The sequence below is a fragment of the Corvus moneduloides genome, chromosome 3 (genome assembly GCF_009650955.1).
Source record: "Corvus moneduloides isolate bCorMon1 chromosome 3, bCorMon1.pri, whole genome shotgun sequence".
In the NCBI taxonomy this organism is placed as follows: domain Eukaryota; kingdom Metazoa; phylum Chordata; class Aves; order Passeriformes; family Corvidae; genus Corvus; species Corvus moneduloides.
The window spans coordinates 57,284,525-57,305,327 of NC_045478.1; the positions used below are offsets into that span (position 1 = coordinate 57,284,525).

At 36.7% G+C, this 20,803-nt stretch overlaps 1 protein-coding gene across 3 annotated transcripts in view; it reads left to right on the forward strand.

The window, feature by feature from the left end:
* The window catches only part of LAMA2 (laminin subunit alpha 2), a 346,447-nt gene that overhangs the window by 242,481 nt on the left and 83,163 nt on the right, over positions 1-20,803 (forward strand). For all 3 annotated transcript variants that reach the window (XM_032101660.1, XM_032101662.1, XM_032101661.1), the window contains exons 28-34: positions 943-1,060; positions 4,161-4,295; positions 4,875-4,999; positions 8,691-8,777; positions 9,617-9,810; positions 18,116-18,258; positions 18,781-18,879. In XM_032101660.1, coding sequence (XP_031957551.1) covers positions 943-1,060; positions 4,161-4,295; positions 4,875-4,999; positions 8,691-8,777; positions 9,617-9,810; positions 18,116-18,258; positions 18,781-18,879 — 901 coding nt within the window. The remainder of the gene's footprint in view (positions 1-942; positions 1,061-4,160; positions 4,296-4,874; positions 5,000-8,690; positions 8,778-9,616; positions 9,811-18,115; positions 18,259-18,780; positions 18,880-20,803) is intronic.

Here is a 20,803-nt window from a genome sequence, read left to right on the forward strand (position 1 = left end):
TCCAGATCATAGCATTCATTTAAGCAAACTAACAAATCTCTAAATTAAAGAAGTAAGCTTAAAGTACAGCATTGTGATACATTAGGATTAAACTTATTTCATTAGATTTTATATTTGTTGTCTTTGTCCATGATATACTCAACCCTTTTTAGCCGTCAGAATTCATGCTGGAAAGACAAGGAGTGGTTGGGAGGCAGAGAACTTATTATTTTTATTATCATCATCATCATTATTATTATTGTTACAATTAAACAAATGTTTGGAAAGTTAAAATGTTAGAAATATATCCCTTACTGTTATTAGCAGTTGCTTCTGTAGTAGGATTTCATGTTTGCTTTAAATTGTTTGTTCATATGTCTAAATAATCCTAAAGAAAAAAAAAAAGATAAATGATACCTAGCTACTGATCTTAAAATTTCTGCCCAAAAGGCAAATGTCCAATGTTTTTGAAGCCTGTTCTAGAGTCTGCTAGGTTGCTTTAGTTTCTGAGGATAGATTTTATTTTATTTTTTAAATAGTTGCCTCGTTAAAAGCTCATTAAGAGAACAATTTTACTGCTATACCCCTGAGATACATGAACTGGAACTGCATTTAGTTAGTATGTGACTTCAATTTCTTAATGAGTCCCCTCCAAATGAAGAATCAGATATGGATTTTTGTATGTTGTTTTGTTAGTTTGGCTCAAAAGAAGTTAGAGATAAGACTCAAGCTGGAGATTTAGTTAGTTATACTGTTGCCTAGATCTAGAAAATGAGACCAGAGGTGGTGTTAACTTTGTAATTTCTTGGGAGATGCAGAAACCGGTGTTTGCCTCCTGTAGGTCAGGAATCCTACAAGCAGCCAAATGAGACTGTTTCCTCCCATGGCAGCTGACTGTGAAGTAACTGGGTTTGAGTTAGTGCTTGACTAATCTCATTAGAGGTGTTTGCTCCTTTTTTTCAGGATTTCTGAGATCTCATTGGAAGTTGCTGAAGGTGGCCCTGTGTCTGGGATGGCTCCTCAGGCTTATTTGATAGAGAAATGTGACTGCCCATTGGGTTATTCTGGTCTGTCCTGTGAGGTATGGTACTAACCTAACTCCCAGGAAAAGTCTTTGTGCCTTCTCTGGTCCATTCATTGGCAAGGTGTGAAAAGTAATTGAGTGTGAATTCATTTCACTGGCAACAACTCTCCTTTAATTTAATTACTTATTTTTGTCTCACAGGTATTTCTCTCACAGGGAATTTCAGCCCTCTTTTTTTTATTTCTGTAGGCAAATATGCCACTGAAACCATGGCAATGACTCAAATACTTAGAATACAGGAAAGTGGGCTTTACTGGGACAGCATCTCTGAGGCTGAATTGTGTGACTGATGCTAACAGATCAAGCCTTTTTGAACAGATGAGGGTATAATACTGTTGTAAAATTCTAACTCACTGAACACCGGGAGAAAAGTGTTGGTCAACTAAGTGAGCTGGGTGCTCCTTATACATGCACTCTATTAATTTTTTTACTTACAATTTCATACTGAAGATTGCATATTTCAGAAGTGCCCAGGTGTTCTAGAGAATCAGCTGACTTGTATATACTTTTGTAAAATGGATTTCATTATAGATACCAGAGAAAGTGTTTAAGGTATGATATATTGACTGCAGAATAGGAGTTGATATTTCTGACTGTCCGTGCCCTTGATGATGAGACTGCCAATCTTTCTGTGTGGGGAACACCATGCTTTCATTTTTAATCAGCACTAGCAATTCTAAATTCACTGCTTGCAATTGTTAGGTGGAGGTAGCAGTGAACACCACCTTGAGTAATCTGCAAACGCCTCAAACATCCTAAGTGGGATCTTGTAAGGGTTTCCCCAAAACTTGCAATGGGAGAAAAATTGAAATAAATGAATGGGAAAGATGCCTTGTTATCTGTGAGAACTCTGCTCCATTTGGATGCTATACTTGATTGTGTTATGCAGCAAATGAGTCAACCGAAACAGTAAGTTCATAGGAAAGGGGTGTAAGAAAGTGGAATGAAGTAACTTTCTTCGGACACTATTTCAATAAGAGAGTACACCTGAATTTATGTAAATACATGAGAAATTAATGGACTCCAACATTTGCTTAAAAATACAGATTTATTTTTTTTTAAATTACTGTAGCAAATTGAATTTTTGAAGAAAAATATACGATAATGTAATTAAAACTTTATTTTAATTCACACCCACCAGGGGCTGAATAAATGTCTCAGTTGCAACCTTCATATTTCATTCTTAATTGTGTGATCTTCACATGCTCATAACTTAGTTTATTTTTAGTGTGCTCAGTGAAGGTTAGGGTATGTTCTGTGAAAGTTTATTTAATTTTAGCAGGAAAATAACATCTGACACCCTGGAATTTTTTAAGCAGATGCTAACACGGTGTATGTATCTGTTTCATGCTTTATGCATATAATAGCACTGTGAAGACTACATGCACAGCAGTTTTTACTAGAAGTGACATTTATATCCCCTCCCCTCCTTTTTTTTTCTCACATCTAGTTGTGGGCTGCAAAAGCAGTGGTAAGAATTTTCCTAATGGCTGCTTTTGAAAAACTTCCAAACTAGCAATTAAAAATATAGTCTGTTTTCTCTTTTGTCTGTCTTATTTCATCTCAGAAATGCTTCGATCAAAATAGGTGATAAGACTGTCAATGGCATATCAGAAAAAAACCCCAGATATTAATTTTGTTTGAGGGTGTACCATATATTTATAATTTGATTCTGAAGTCACTCAGGATTTGTAAGGCTGTGTTTTGTGTCTTGTTTGGACAAGTACACTTGTGGGGATAGAGAGGGAGGGGAAAAAAGGGTATTTTAGTAGGAAAGAATTACTTTCATTTGAGATTATTTATCTAGGTTAGAATTCTCCACAAACCATGAAAGCGAAGACAGACTGTTTCTATGCTTCAGGGAACTTAATGTAGTCTAAGTAAAAATAAAAAGGGAAAAGCAGATATGAGTTAAGATTAATTCTTTGTGATTCTAAAGAAAATAATTGCGTTTATGCTTTTTTCCATAACTTAGACTCCTGGAGGTTTTGCCAATGATTATAAAACTGTCAGAGTGGTGGTGTATGAATAAATCCAGCATGTCAGCTAGTGCTTCACTGAAGAATCCTGCTTTTGGTCACAAAAATTTCTTACTCCAGATTCTCTTCTGTTTCATTTTGCATCCATTTTATTGCTGTGTGAAAAGTGTACTACTCCAAAGCAGAAATTGTGGTCAACAGTCGGAAATGACCTCATGAGACAGCCTTCACAGGCTCCTGGCACCACTAGGGGGTGGGATTTATACGTGGGACAAGTGACTTCTCTGTAGGCACTTAGCCCTAATGGTCTCAACTGTCAAAGTGTTCCTGTTTGTGTTTTTATGCTGCCATACCTGTGTGCTTTCTGAGAGCTGCGTAAGGGCTTCCACAGAATTGTGTAATAAGCCTGAAATAAAGATCAAGTGTTTTATTTAGCATGTGTCAGCTTTGCTTGCAATTTTTGGGTTATTCTTGGAATTTTATTGCCAAGCTGCAGTAGAGGAGACTTAGTGATGGATAGACTTGTTTGGGGCTGATAGTCTCAAGACATGGAAAACCTTTAACATTTTAAATTCTGTGCTTTTATGGTCTTTAAATTATATAGGTATAAATAATGCAGCCATGCAGCCATTTTCTTGATTATTATTCAGCTTTTGCTTGTTATCCCATCAGGTAATGTGTAGGCAGATACCAGCTTGTCGAACCTGAAAAACATAGCAGGGATGAAGAAAACAGAATCATCATGCTTGCTCTCCACAGTCCACGCAAAAAAAATTATTTTGAAAGCAAACTGTTTTCTTAAGTAATGAAAGGAATGATGCTTGATGCACAGTGAGAACAGAAAGGTGTTCTGCATCTGAATGAAGGCTCTCTCAAACTGTAGCATAAAAGCCTGAATCCAGTGGAGTGCTCCAGGGATTTTTCAGCCATGTTTCCAATTAGGGCTGGTTCTTGTTATCTGTAAAGTACTGTATATTGTTTGTAAGACAGCTGGAAGCCTGTCAGATTCTTTTCACAACTTGTAAAAACTGGTGATTGGTAAGATGAGCTTGCAGTGCTCCCCATACACAGTCTACTCTGTAATAATCTGTTTTCTTCTGCATCTTTTTTTATTGCAGTCATGCTCTCCAGGATTTTACAGGCTTCCATCTCCACCTGTGGGAAGGACACCTGCTCAATCCTTAGGCACCTGTGTTGTATGTCAGTGTCATGGACACAGCACTATGTGTGACTCTGAAACATCAGTTTGTCAGGTATTACACTTCTAAACTTATGCACCAGGTTAATCTTAATGTGAAATTCCTAAATTGGACTAGTAATCTAAAAAAACAGAGGACAATATTTTAATACAATTTTGCCTAAGAAGCTTAATTGTCAAGGTTCAGGGAGAGTCATAAAAGCAGACTTTTGAAGTTTTCCGTTCTGATTCTCTAGAGTTCAGGTTATGCAGTACTTTTTCACCCCTGAATTACTGTTTGGGCAAAAGAAAAGCTAGACACCTGCAAAACAAAGAAGCAATGTGCCATGTGTCATACAGTAAACACAATTCTGCTCTTACAGACAGTAATACACATGACCTGATACAGTAAGACTGAATTTTAATTATTTCTCCTTCTCCAGTAGCTGTATTCTTTCTCATTTTAAGCCCATACGTTACTCAGCAGGCATTTGATAGATGCTTAAAGCACGCATTCCCACTGAGAATCATACCAGAGAGAGAGAAATTATGTATTGAAGTAAGTTTGAATTCCTAAGACTGGGAACAAAATACTGTCTGTCTGCTTCCTTGTAATTATCAAATACAGCTTTCATTCTGTCTCCTTCCTTGGCAGAATTGTCAGCACAATACTGCTGGTCACCACTGTGAGAGGTGTGCAGCAGGATTTTATGGCATCGTCCAAGGCTCTCCGGATGACTGTCAGCCTTGTGCTTGTCCCCTATCCATTTCTAGTAACAAGTAAGTTCTAGTAACAGGCAAACTCATGGTACACAATTGCCTTTCCAGCAAGCCAGAGCTTTGTTCTGGGCTCCCTGTGTCCTTTTTCAGATGACTGCATGAGAATTGCCTTGTGGAAGCTATACTAAAACCTTCTTATCTACTTTTGCTAATTGATCTTCCTTTAAAAGTCAGAAATTGCTCCCTTGCTAATTTGTGATGAATAAATTAGTAAGTGCTAGAAAATGCAATACTCAAGATAATGAGTGTGTGTTATAAAGGTATTCTCATAAATGAAGCTAGAGCAGAACTCAAGTACAATGTAGCCACAAGGGAGCTGCAAAAAGTCTTATGCTCATATATTATGTTGGTATAACTGCAGCACCTTTTTTGCTCCACTATGGAATTTATTGATTCCTTATTTAATGTTACATGAGTTTTAGGCAATTTGTGAAAGATAGAATATTTTAAAAGCAATATAGTTATTTCAGCATAAATTTTATTGGTTGCTTTATGCTAATGAGCCTTTCCATGATGTGTCTGCATGTGTTCCCAACAGATGATACTTTAGCACTTGAGATTTGTTTGTTGTTTTGCTGAGAAGCTCTTAATGATATTTAGCATCATACTGTAGTAGTGCTCTGAACAGGTTTGTGTTTCTCGACTGTGCTTTTGAAAAGCTGGAAGTGTTCCGTAAAATCATTTTTCTGTGCTTTTTCTGGCCTTTAGGATGTTTTAGTGAGGCTTTCAGTCAGTATAGCTGATAATTTAGGGGTTTTCTTTTTTTTCTTTCTTCTTTGTTTTATCATTTTGGACTGATCTTGGCTTTATTTTGAAGGAGGAAAGTTCTTTCTCAAACAATACTAGATAAAGACCTCATGGTCTTTCACCCACAGCAAGAGTTTTTAAGAATACCTCCAAATCTCAGGTATTTAAAGAAATGTCCTTTATCTCAGAAAGTTATAATGCAGTCTTAACTGCAAGGTTTTCTGAGTTTTTCCCATTTCATGAGCGTTTTCTGTTACAACTTGAATATATGTTCTGTCTATTAGTATCAAAAAAGGACATTTTAGTTGCAAAGAACTAGATCAACCGAGCTTCTCAGCTTTGCAAATCAGCAAATACATTGGAGAAAACTTTTTATGGTACTGGCAGTATGAAGTGCTGAAAATACTCCATCCTATTTTTTTTTTCTGGGGCTTAGAAACCTTTGATTGCCCACAAATACATGTATCAGATCAGAAAATGCGCAGGACTCTTCACCTGGATGTTCATGGCACCGTGCTACAAGAATTTAGGCATATTCTCCACACTGTGCTCCTGACATTATTTCAGTATCTTACCTAAAAGCTAACATAAACTCAGGAAGTGGGTATTGCTGAAGTGCTCTACAGGTGAGAAATGTGTGGCCTATGGGTAGTCTGTGCACCACAGAATCATAGAATGGTTTGGGTTGGAAGATACCTTAAAGATCATCTAACTCCAACCTTCCTGCCACAGGCTGGGGCAAATTTCACTAGACCAGGTTGCTCAAAGCCCCATCCTACCTGGCTGTGAACACTTCAAGGAATTGGGGCATCTGCCACTTCACTGGGCAGCCTGTTCCAGTGTCTCATCACCCCTGAGTACAGAATTTCCTCCTATTATATTACATTTCCCCTCTATTAGTTTAAAACCCTTCCCTGTTGTCTTATCTCCATGTTTTTTTTAAAAGCTCTCTTTAGGTGTCCTAGGCACACACTCAAATTGCCAAGCTGCCTGAGGGAGAGCAAGCAAAGTGCACATACCTCCTTCAGTCACACAGCCTGTATGTCTGTGGGTGTTGTCACAGCCTTTTGTGTCATGCTTACATAAAAGTGATCATGAGACTCTCTTGTTTCATAAACCTTCACAGGAGATAAGAGAATAACACCTAATCTGAATTTAATAAATACACTTAATCATGAGATAGTCATCCAGTTTCTTAGTACTGTTGAGAAAGGAGTCAGATCTGAGCATGTCCAGGAACAGAAGTTCTTGTGTTTTATAGACCTTAACTCAGATGCCTCTAGACAGCATGGAAGGGATTTCTATTTCTGTTAGCTGCAGCCATCAACAACTTTGGTAGCCATATAGTAAATGTAGGGACAGACAACTGTACATCCCACTCGTGTTAAACCTGGATGAAAACACCATTGGAGAGAGGGCAGGGAAGATGTTTCAAATGTGTATATAAGTCTGTCTGTGCATGTCCATTTTCCAGTCTGATAGAGGATGCCTGAGCAATTGGCTTAGACTAAATGCTTGACTTTTAGATGTATAGAGTGGCATAGATCCATTCCATAAAGCTACAGTATTAGGTGGAAAATGAGAGTATCAGACCTTAGATTTGTATCCTCTGCAGATCAGTTAAAGCTCCTCAAGATGCTATTAAGGAAAAAGTCTACCTGCAGCTATTTTATGGTAGTCAAATAATCATAATCTACATAATCTAATGAGCTATCTCATTAGTTTGCTATGTCATGACTGACATGATAGTATTTGTGAATGGTATAGTGCAATTATTTTTACTTAGGAAATTGTATAAAACTCCACTTAAGTTTTAAATACTGTGTTTACACTGCTGTACAATGAGCAGTCAGCTTCAAACATTATGAGCTGGGGAAAAAAAACAAAGAACAGAAAGAATGAATTGTTCCTAGCATGGATCTATTTTTATGGAGTTGAAAATGTGTTGGATAATGAGTTTGTGAGTAATAGATCAATTTGTTTACATTTTTTGCAAAGGCGTAATTTTATATACTCATTCAAGTACTATTGACTTAATGCATTATAAGCAAGTTAGATGAGGATGCTGACTGTACTCTACCAAGAAGGGGCTTTTGGCTCACCACTAGCCACCTCTGTGCTTTTCTGGTTCTTCTTCCTCAAAGAGCTGAAGGAGTTTTACAGTTTTGCACCATCTTAATATTTAGTTCTGTTCTTTTGCCCTACCTACTCTTTTTGTTTGTTTTAACTGCCTGTGAAGGCACTTAGTACAGTAACATTTCAACTAAATGCTACTTTGCACAGTGCCCACAGGTACACAACACGGTCAGTAGTAAAGTGACTTAGTAAAGATAATTTAGTGTCTTCAATGATTAAAATAAGACCTCCCCCTGATCATGAAGGAGGTAGTTTTTAGGGTTTTTTTCTCTGTAGACTGGGCTTTTCTCATACATCCTTGAGAAGATCATCTGATCCTCCCTTTTTGGAAGATTCCACACAGATATGACTTTGGTTCCTTTTCTCCCTTTATATCTTAACTTCAAGTAAACTCTTCCCAGCTTATCTCCTTTCATTCAAAATAAAATGAAATCAGACTGGAAAGTCTGGCTGTTCATTAGCACAGTTTCTAAATTTTTTGTTTCACATCCTTCCCAGTGCTTTCTTTGCTTGATCACTGTGAGTGACAGCACCATTCAATCACACAAGCCTACAGCATGGGTGCTGCTCACTCCATCCCCTTGGATACAGCCCTTAGAGCCTTTGTCCAAACTCTGCAAGCATCACAGCAAGGCATTCACAAAAATTGTAATAGAAAAGAGGGATCTCTCACAGGATTTTATAAACAGATAAGAAAATGCTGCCATTTACATCAAGAGTGGAACTTTTTGGGGCCTTTCTGCACTGCTGACTAAAGTGAAATGATGCAACAGAGTAGAAAAAAATTCTTTATTTGCTTTCGTTTTAGTTTTAGCCCTACTTGTGTTGCTGAAGGCCCTAGTGACTACCAGTGTACTGCCTGCCCACCTGGATACGAAGGCCAGTACTGTGAAAGGTAGGATGAATGGAAAAAGCAGAAAGAGGAACAATTAAATGAGGAAAAGGCATGAAGGAGATAAATGTTTTTCAATATTACAAGCGTGTATTTACTGCTGTTTAAATACATGCCTTTGGATAATTTATTTCTTCTTCATATGCTGTTAAAACTCAGCCAACATGGACAATTTTTATATACACCACTGTAAACTGATAATCAGTGTTATTTATATCACAGATCTTTTCCTAGTCTTGCTTTTTGATGTGTGAGGGGTTTTTTTCCTCCAGGTCTCAGAAGTTAAATAGAAAAATACAAAATTTATCTAAAATTAGATGCCATTCTAATAATATATCTTGATGTCACTCATACCCTTTGATTTAGTGACTTGTGCCCTCATGGGCATTGGCTGTGAAAGATGGTTACATATAAACGTTTTAGTGCCAAGTTGTGAATTAATAACCTAAACAGCCTCTGTTGTCCCATCCATCACAACGCTGAGGGATTAAGATGATCAAAATTGGCAAATGTCTACCAGGAGATTTCATGTCTGATATGAAACACAAGTGGCTAGGTCTATAGGCCAAACTATGATAGTGGAGGAATTTTTTTGTTGTGGTGTATCTGAAAACTGTTCGGGATGTGGAATCACTTTTGCATACCTCCTCCATCCAGACTGTCCTGATTGGAAGTCACTTTGTTGGACGGTTTGCAATATTTCTCTCTTGTTCATGAAGCAACAAAGATTTTTTTAAATGGTTCATGAATGTTCATATAAATTACATTTAAAATACTGCCAAGTATTCTTTGTGCACTACATCTCAGTTGGACAAATCTTGTTTTGTATTTGCAATGTCTAGATGTTCTTCTGGCTACACAGGAAATCCACAAATTCCAGGAGGGTCCTGCCAGGCATGTGAGTGTGATCCATATGGTTCCCTGCCTGTCCCCTGTGATTCTGTCACTGGACAGTGCACTTGCAGGCCTGGATTCACGGGGTGGAAGTGTGCTGGCTGTGAACATCGGCATGCGCGTCACGGCATGAAATGCGTTTGTACGTATACTAATGTAATTCTGGCTAACTTTTGGTTGTGTTTGTCGTATGTCAGAAATTCAAACCTGCTTGTGTAACAGTGAGTTGTGTGGGTTTCTTTGAAAATAATCGCCAGGTTTCTTACTACTTTGGCATCCGGTCCGTTTTTTTTCCACAAGCCTTGAGATGTTAAGAAAACTCTCAATAATTTTTAATATTATCACTGAAAATTGAAAACAAAACTTTGAAGGATTTCTTTTTGGCTTTTTGGAGTCTGTAGTTTTGCTAAAGGTTGTCGCTGGTGTTGTGACAATATTTGCTCTTGGTGAATTTTTAGTGTTGTCCTAAATGTTTAACCAGCAATTTCAATGCTCTATACCATGAGGCACATGCAGAATTTTTACTGAGGTTTACTTGACCATGTTGGTTCAACGACCATCCATTGGAATTTAAAAGATGTAAGGAATGACAGTACATTATATCCAGCAAAGAACTTCTTTTGTTAAAAATAGAAAACTGATAGCCTAAACCACCAATTTATATTTTATTAAAGTAGTGGTATCTTTGTCCTACCCTCAATTTTGATACATGACAAGTGATTATCTTGTATTTTTGTTTGGAATTTTTTTCATTAATTTGGATAATGCTTGTTTTGAGCCCACAATCTCATATCATATAATGTTGTATGCTTATATTTTATATAAAAAAGAAAAGTAGCAAAATGTTTCTAGAACACTTGGTGAGCCCTGACTGAAGTAAGGCATTTTCTTCTTCCACATCTCCCCCAGATGTGTTGGGACTAACCTTATAGTGATTTTTTTTTTCCCCTTCAATGCCATGATTCTTAAATTTAAAGTAGAATACTGGTAGAGTTCCAGTAAGTCCACAGAATATAATATTTATTAATCTGTGCATATTTGAATATATTGTCAAGGCACAGCGAACTGGTTCACATGTTTTATCGTTAATTGGAGCTTTTTCATGGAGAGTGGGGTGTCTATGTGAGGGATGTGTAACATCAAGAAAAGTAGGTACCATCTACTTTTTTTTGGTTTTGCTTGTCCAAAGAATTAATTTCTTTTGTGCCTTAACACCCAGAGGTGCACAGCTCTCTAGTATTAAAATCAAATGGTAAAGTAAAAACAAATTGCAAACATTTTAAAAGCAAAATGGAAAAATAAACAAAGAAGTGCTTAAAATGTCTGAAGGCATCATATAAGTCAAGAATGGAATGTATGGCTTCCTGGAGTGGTTAAAGAGGAAGATATTAGGCACATAGGGTCAGGAGGTACACAATGCAGAACATTTTTTCACTGAACTTAATGGCTGTGATCAGCTCTCAGTCACCAGGATTCAGCAGAACTAAGCTTCTGAGTAAGTCTATTGAAATCAGTGCTTTTGCATTAGTCCTGTATCCCAGGTGGAGATTATAGATTTCTGGGAATATGGATATAACTGCTTCTATTTCTTCACTATTAACAACATGGCATTGATTCATTGATTAAAAGCTTAGTGTACTCAAGGAAAATAAACTTCTAATGTCCTACAGTGTGATGCATTTTAGGACCTAATTCTGAACTTGGTATCTTAAGCTCTGTTTTGAACTACAGCAAAATGATTGCAACTGGAGTAAGTAGTCCCGTTGCTGAAATAACTATGGTTTGAGTTCCATTTTGTGCTCTATGTGTCAAGGAGAATTGTAATTGCAAGTGAAGTCCATAAGTGTTACAGCTACAAAATTTTAAAATAAGAACTGTGTTTTCCAGAGTGGTATGTACATGAAAATTACTTCATTTTTCAATGTCCTGAATAGCTCTTACATTATTGCCAGTATTATCCTATTTTTCCAATCTCAGGCATGACTTAGTATGTTTTTTTATTAGTCTTTTACTTTGTCAGTATTCTGAAAAGTCTTCTGGGTATCCAGGATGACAGAGTTTCATTGTACAAAACAGCCCAAGTGCAAGTTATCATTTATAATGGTTTTCCAATTTGTTAATCAGGCTACTTCATTGTGTGGATAATAAGGTTAAATATCCTCTTTGTGAATGGAAAAAGCTGTTTGCAGGCCGATGAAATTTTCCACCTTTTTGCTTTGAAAGATGTTATTTGCTATAATCTCTGATTGAACTGCAACATATTTGAATGCGGGTGTTGAAATATATCTAAGCTATCTTTAGTGACATTTTAAGTAAGTAATCAGTTTTCACCAGAAAAACAGCCTTTCACATGTGCATATGGACATTTCATTTGACCACTAGAAGTGAGGAAACAAATGAGAAGATTTCTTTTCTTTAGTCATAAAGATAAGAGCCACCTATAGAAACAGATGGGAGGTACTTTAAATCTCCCTGTCACAGAAACTAGTTTTTTACTGTTGATACCGTATCAATAACAACCATGTCATAAATTGCAAAAACTGCAGTTAAATATTTCAGTAGACACTTTATGCACCTATTAGCTCTTACTGTATGATATTCCTCTTGTTTAAAGGTTCCTCAACACCCATATTTACTCCAAACCTGTCTTTGCTAGTGCAGTGCAATACCCCTGACATGGTAGAAAATAAGCCAGATCAAACATCTTTGTAGCCTGTGTTGGGCACAAGGCTGTTGCAAAGGGAGTGTGGCAGGCATAGATTTGGTGGGAATTTGCTCAGGGTAAACAGTGTGTGGTATGTCACAGGCTTCAGTGTGCAGCTGTTGGTAAGGATTCGTTGCTGCAGCCCCTAGTGTGCTTTAATAGTCATTGTCCTGTCAAAGAACCATTAGAAACACCTTTGGGGCAACTTTGAAGTTTTCCTTCCTTGCTTTCAGAATATTGAGCTGTTCCAATCTGAGTTTAATGCAGCTGAGAATTTGATTCTGTTTACAATATATTTTTACTTTCTTATATCAACCAGTTGGAAAATACTCAGTAAATTCCCTTCTGACCAACTTCGGTTGTAACAAAGCCTTAAAAGTAAAAACAGTGGTACTATTAATGTACAGAAAATTCGTGTCAAGAACAGAACCCTGTTTGCATTCAGTACTTAAAATGAGCTGAATACATGTACCTACTTTTGCTCATTTGCGGTGCCATTTCAGCTACTGCAATTGCATTGTACCTGTCAAAAGTGTGAAGAACACCTAGTTAGGTTGTAAAGTGGTCTCACTTAAAGAAAATATGTGCAAGTACAGTCACCCATGTTTGAAAAAATGTGTTTGTAAGCAGTATAAGACATAGTGTGATTAAGCTGTCCTGTTAGTATGGTATAGTTAATGTTTAAGAAAGTGAAATTTTATTTTGAATATTTAACAAAGAATAACCACCTGAGTAATGAATTTTTGGCAAATTCTATAAAAGGTCACTACACAGTATGACCTGAAAAACCAAATAATGCATATTTAAATCAGATCAGAGAGGTATTTTAGCCAAAATATTGTAATGCATTCTTCTTTAAATATAACAATTTGATTTTAACATAGTTCTTATCATAAGTGTTCTAAAGATTTTTTAAGTGAAGATTTCTAGTGAAAAGGTGGGGGGGAAAAAAAGCAAAGAAGCATGCATGTTCACTAAAGTGATCTATTTCTGATATAGCTGAAAATCTGTCTTACCAGGTTCTTATTTTTTTCTCATAATGTGTCATTTTTCAGTTGCTTAGTACATGTCACTTTTCAGTGCTGTGTTATAACAGTTATATTTTAGAGAGCTACAGGTAAAATAGAATCTATTTTTTTTTTTAAAGCCACTGCTTAAAGGGGAAGATTTCGCTTACTGATAAATAACAATGGTAAGATAATTATATGTGCATGGCACAGACAGAATTCTATTCCCATTATATTCTTGGAACAGAACAGTTTTGTTTTCTCTAGGATGCCATCAGGGAACGAAAAATTATGTCCAAAAAGTAGATTTTCTTTTTTAAAACAAGTAATACAAGGGTATGGTCTACTACACATCATAAAAATTCTAATTTTTTGCATTAGTATGGCTAGTAGCTGGGTTATTTCCCCAGCTAACATAACCATCTAGGTTGTCCTCTACAAATATTCGTAATACTCTGCTGATGAATACTTTCTTACAGTTTTTGGATTTAAGTAATTTACTTTGTAGGTTCACTTTCCCTTCTTTTTTGCAGAAGTCAATAGCCAATAAAAAAATAGTTACGGTTGCAAACTAATTTTAATAATGCTGCCAGCATCATTGTATACTGTCAAGGATGACAAAAGTTGTCTCAAATCTTCTCTCAGATTTTGAATCAAGCCTGTAGCAATCATGCATTTTCTTAGAAATAGTAATCCTCTTGTGTGTTTTTTGTTACACCTTGTGACATTCCACTTCACTTCAGTTGTAGAGTTTGTAGTACATAAAATGAAGAAGCCTAGATTGCAATGTTATTGGAACAGTGACTATGCTCACTGCTGTGCCATATTTATGGAACGAAATGATCCTGGTGAGAACTTCAAGGCTTTATTGTTGTGTGGCTCTATATTATATGGCAAGTCAGAACTCACCTTCTAATCCTTTCAGGGTATCTGTCATAACCACAACGGAGACTTCTAAAGAAAGGTCTTCAATGTTTTGAGCTCTTTTGCAACACAAACTGAAAACCTTTCCTTGGATGTATGCTCCTGTCACAAATGTTCCTTGGGGTCAAGCAAAAGCCTAAATGTAAAGCAGTTGATGTGACTGAACAGGAAGCACTCATGACACAGGGAGATCAAGCAGATATTTAATTGTTAGGAATTTTTCCTTAACTCAGTCTTGTGGGGGAAAAAAACGAAAAAAACCCTCAGCCTTGCTGCAGTCAACAAACTTTCATCTTTATAAATTTAAATATTCAATATTGGTAGAAGGAGAAAATTATATAATGAGATTCCTTTAATGGCAAGTCTTGGGCACTTAAGTATTTGCACTCAAGTCTGATGCTTGCAATGAGAGGGAGTTTTTTTCCCAGCTGCCAGTCAGTCCTACACCAAGAAGAGCAAGGGAGGTCCCAGCCACTGATCCTGGAAGAATCAAGGTTTTCCCTTTTAAACAGTGAGTAGCTCCCATGATCTCAGCCCTTCCAAATTCAGAACTAGGCAGAGATGCTGTCTCTGTCAGAAGTAGATCTTGTAGAATCTGTGAAACTAAGCCTCTCCCAGCTCCTACACAGTGCTTATTTCAGCAGGAGCTTGGAGTTTCTTTTTGCAAGACTTTACAGAGTGAGCTGAAAAGAAAGATCCTGTGTCTAACACCATATCTATGAAGCCTTGGACTAGCTTCTGCAGTGTTCTGAGTTTCATAGAAGTTGTTGTCCTTGTATCTCAGCTGTAAGAATTCAATTTACCTCCATGTTGGACAACTCCTTCTCTGGCTGCATGGGCTCAATTAGGACACCCCTGCTTGGCCTAGAAGCTGATAAGCTATTACTTGTTCTCCCTTTTTGTGATACGTGAGCTCCTGTTGAGTTTAGACCCACAGTCCTGACTTTCACCCAACTCAAGCAGTCTTTAAACTCAGCTACTACTGGTATGTATCAAAACCAGCAGATGACGATTTATAGATAATAAAAATCAGAAATAAACCTGAGTAGGTATTTTAGACCCTGATCTAGATATGAATTTTACCAGGTTTTAGAGACATATTGATCATGTAAGCTACCTGAAACTAGCAGCAGTGGCAAGGAAGCTAAAGCTTTCAGCTCTCTACTGGGGTTCTGTTTCGGAAGGCACAGGAAGGCTATTTTATTATTTGGTGTGAGACTAGTGTCAAAATGGGAAAAATTAGGTAATAGTCAACAGATTAATGAGTAGTTCAACACTTCATTGTGAGGCAACACGAAGCTGATACTGAAGAGTCACTGACTGTCATAGGATACCACCTCCTATCAGAGATTGCATGGTTGCCCTTAGACCAAAAGTTAGCTAGTCATAACACAGTCTTCTGAATCTTCACAGAAATGAATGTATCAGAGCAAAATAGTGTCAATCACTCAATTGGAGAAACATATTGTGATTCAGATGTGGTTCTTTTATAGTTCATTATCTCTCTTTGTAAGATGGAATAAATGGTTAGATGTCTGTAAACTTAAAAGAATTTCTTTTGGCATGCATACTTTGGACATGCTTCTCACAAGAGGTAAGTGCACGGAAAAGTGTGGTGAAAATGGAAAATTTGCATTAATTGCTTGTTGAACTATTGTAATATTGATTGCATGATTTGCCTCTTACATGCTTGCACTGCTGTAATGATCTGAATTTAGTCCTGCATTTGTTAATATTAGACACAAATTTATCCTGACAGCTTTATAGATAGACACATAAGTATTTAGTCTTGCAAAATATAATCATGCTCTTGAAATATTTCCCATAGCTGCAGTACATTACAGACTGCATACTGGAGTAGCTGAGTCCTGTCTCATCTACTCAGCTGTGGTCTCACTTGATGCAGTTCCTCTTTTCAACCTGATTATTGTGCAAGAGGTGTTAATTTATACTGAATGCTCACTTATCGATTGCTTACTCATTGAGAATACTTCATCTCTTCATGGGCTGTTCACTTTTTTCTTATTGGTGTGAACTGAGTTTGTCTTTAACACATAACAAATTTTTACAATTTATTACCAACCACTAGGAGAACTTTGAAGGTGAATAGATTTCACTTGTTTCATAAGTAAAATAATATATCAGAAAAAAAACCACAGCAAAAACCAGACTATAGAGGCCAACTCTATTCAGGTCCAAGATCATTTATTTTCGTCCTGCAAAATGATTATCAGTTCTCCTTACCTCCTTGATCAGCTACAGAACAGGTGTTTGTTATATAAAAAACTATTTGCTGTAAAACTTGCTTTTCCTTTAATTCTCTCAGGCTTCTAAAGGCAAGCACACAGATGGCAAGAACTGGGATGATAATAAGTTGGGGGGGGAGGTTAAATTTCATGTAGAGGCATAAATCAGAGTGTATCATGCCCACAGTTATTGACTGCAGTTCCAGTGCAGTTCAGCTTATGTAACAAAATACTGTGAAACAGGAGGAAGAAGTCTGCAAATGGAAGCAATGAAAATGCAAAAGGAAGTCTTAAACTAACAATAGTATCTAGCTTTCTGCACCCACTTCTTACTACACTAATCCAGTGTCTACCTTGTCTCCTTTTCAATCATCACTTGAGTTTCATGGTGGACTAAAATAATTTTCTTTTTTTTTTTTTTTTTTTCTCTGTATTTGACTCCACACTTTTGTCATTGCTATATTGAATAGTCAACAGAATAAGAACCATATTTAGGTAACTGTGAAAACTTTAATGAACAGAAAAAATTTAATCTATATGAAGAATAGATTTCAGGGAAAAAAGAAGTAATTCTCTTTTGAAAACTACTTCTCTTTTCTACAAAAACATACACTTTGCTTAGTGGGGGTTTTTTAGCTATTAAACTGCCTAGCTTTGCTGAAATAAATAATTACACACTTGTAAAACTTTAGGTACAACTCTCCATGTCTCTTAACATCACCAGTGAATTCATTGTTTCACAGCTTGCTTCATCTCCTGAGATGTTTGTGCTTGCCAGTTCTGTGTAGTCTTTATGCAGAGAAACAGAAAGGTATTCCCATAACTCTGTTCTAAAGGATGAAGAATTCTCCTGTCTGCTGCATAAATGATATGAGATGAGAATTTCTTGTGATAGTTAATCGAAAGCAAGGGGGAAAAAAATGCAAACTCCTTTTGATATATGCAGCACACAACAATATTTTTCATCCTGAAGGATATTTGCAAGAAAAGAATCATACATGAAAAGCTTATAAGCTGGTTAGTGGAAAGAAGTAGGGAAAAGCATTTTTTTAAAGAAAACTATCAGTATTTTTACCAGGAAGCTTTCAGCTGTCTGCATTACAGGTTTAGTATGCTTGGCCATGCTGTTATATGGAGATTTTTTTAGGTTTCTTCTTGTATTCAAATCCATAAGCATACTATGTTTCTTGCAGAGCTCCTTAGATTTTCCAAATTACCCATCCACTTTTCTCAAATTTCATTCAAATTACCTGTATAATTCAATATTTTATATTGGCTAGTCCATAATGGACAACATTAATTATTTCCTCTTTTTGTGAGGTAAGCCTATCAATTTTGATCTTTGTGTTTTATATTAAACTATCCCATTACTAAGTCCTATGCAATAATGTGTCTCCTATTCCCTAGTTGTTGTTGCCATTTTTGCTCACATTACACTTTTGGAGTAATATATATGAAATTACTGTTACCTCCCACAGAGTTGCATGTGTGCCATTCAATTTCTAAATCAAACATATGTCTTAAATGTTTAGCAGGAAGAAATGAGCTTTGTTGTTCTTCCCCCAGCTTGTGATGATGAATGCACAGGACTCCTTCTCAATGACCTGGATCGGCTAAACCAGATGATCCTGAGTGTTAACCTTAGTGGTCCACTACCTGCTCCATATAAAATGTTACATGGATTTGAGAACACGACACAGGAATTAAAGGTATGTTGGTGGTATTCACATGCATAAATAACAGAGCTTCAGTACAACTGTACTTGAATCTGTTCAACCATACAGCTGTGACTAGCTTCAGGGAAGAGGAAAAATTCAAGATTTAATTATTTCAGGCTCGCTTTGGTTGATAAATAAGTATCACAGTTATTTATTTTTATTTAGTTTAATAAATAAATCTTGCAGCAGCAATTTCTGAACACATGTGCAAGGATTTGTACTTCTGGCATAGAAAAGCCATATTGCATACAAATAAAATGGTTTTCCGGCTGATGGTCTATGAAGTGGTTGTTTATTTTATATACTGTATGTTCCTTACCATACTTACAAGTTATGTAAAGTTGTCAAGATTCCTGAAAAAAGCCTATTGGATGAATGTGACACGAGTCAATGACAAAAGGGATTGCATATTGTGATGAAAAGGAAATGTTTGATGTTTCTTCTCTTCAGTATTTGGAAGCACTAACATCCGTTGCATACAGATTTTTCACTCTCCCATCTCTTTCCCAACAGCATTTGCTTTCACCTCAGCGAGCACCAGAGAGATTTCTTCAGCTAGCACGAGAAAATCTGGATACCCTCATGACAGAAATGGATGAACTACTGACAAGAGTATGTCTGTGATCACATTGAGGTCTATGGGCTTGGTTAAGGCTGGATAATGACAGAAATCTTCTGAATATGAATTAAACATGAATGAATAGATGAATTATAAGATGCTTCTCAGTCTCAGTGTCTGAAGTGGCAGCAAGTCCTCTAACAATCCCTTGTTTTGGGGCAATATATTGACATATATTTTTTGCAAAACTTCCTAATAAGGTAAGAAAGCTTTTTCATGTCCATATGGAGCACCCAAGCATGATCTTATCTGGAAGAGCTGACACTAAAGAGGTGTGTGAGTTTAGTTAAATATATGTATTCTAGATTTCATTTATGAGGATAGTTAGAGTCTTCTGGATTTCAGTAGATGTGCTATATACTCTTTTTTTTTACAAAAGTTTTATTTCAATATAGACCTCATTTTGGTCAGTAAAGACAATGTCTAAGAAAATAATATAAATTGTGCCACCTAGTGGAGAAAAAATAGGGAAATGAACCAGCCTCAGTGTAACTAAAGCTGTCCAAAGTACATGGGTGTGAAGAACTACCTAAAGTCATGATCGTGAATCAAAAGAATCAAATAAGAAAGATGTGTAGTACTGTACTGATCAATATACACCTCAGAGGATCACATAAACTCCAGGCAGTTTTAGCGTCATGTCTGTAAATTGTACATGGCTTATGGAACTAAAATTCTCAGAGAAACTGTTTTCTTTGTGTGGATTTTATTCAGTTTTGAAATGGGTAGTGGGTAAGAAAGCATCTGTAGCACGTGTGGTGTGTTTGCATATGTAGGCACCCATGCGCATGTGTACACGAGTATGTATGTGTACATACTCACATTGTGAGAAAGCTTGATTTTCCACTTCTGTTTGATCTTGTATTTTTCTGCAAGAAGCAACTGTGGTAGTTTTAAGTCTAGCTGGAATTTTAACCCGTGTCAGCTCTACAAGCAGGGAAGATTATATTTTTTCTATTAAAGTTTCTCAATCTTAGGCTAAGACAACTTTTTCCCTCTTGTGAATTTACTCTTTTTAATAACCTTTTCCAATTGCCCCTATAGAGAAGACCTAAAATAATGCAGATTCTGACCTTCTGTAGACTACTCGTGGAAGGAAAAACATATCAAAAGTGTGATCTTAGGGGAGTTATTATGGTGGCCACATTATCACCACTCCCTCTCTGCAATTTTTCATCATTGTGGTGGCTAAGTAGACTTATGATTTCCAGTTATCCTTACAGTTGTTTGGAGTAGTTTGGGGTGGGTTGTTTTTTTTTTTTAATTTGGGGACTGGCAACTGGTGGCAGGTCCTAGCTTTCTCTTTCTGTGTTTGTAAACAAGAATAATGTTCCAAAATAAAATGTGAGTCCTGATGTAGTGTGTTCAAGGCTTCATTTCCAAACGAAGATACAGCTGATAACTACATGATGGCTGGCACTTGGAGTACGTAGTACTACCACAGATGCTGGAGTTTTTCCCTGTATCTGATTTGTAGGCTCATTATATTTTCCAAGTGAAACCAGTAGTGATGAAGAAAAAAGCTGGTGAGGATTGGTGAGGAATCTGTTTCTATGAAAAAATATTCTAACCATTTTAAGATAAAATATAGAAGACAATAGAATTCAGTCACTACAAAACCTTTGGGGATTTTGCTTCCATGTGGTCTCTTTTCAACCAATGATCTCTTACTTCAGTGCAGCATTCCTTTCCCTTCTTTTACATTATTCTGTGCTTCATTTACTTTGCCATGTAGAAGATCCTCATGTCTTTCTTGCACTAATTATGTTAACATGTTTGCATGCAAATTCCCATACCAAGCACCAACGGAAGGCCTGAGGTCTTCAGTTCCTTTCAGTTCACTGCATTTCATCAAAACCCCCACTTCCCTTCTAATTAGGTACCTTCAGAGCCTTCAAGAAAGACAGGGATCAGAAT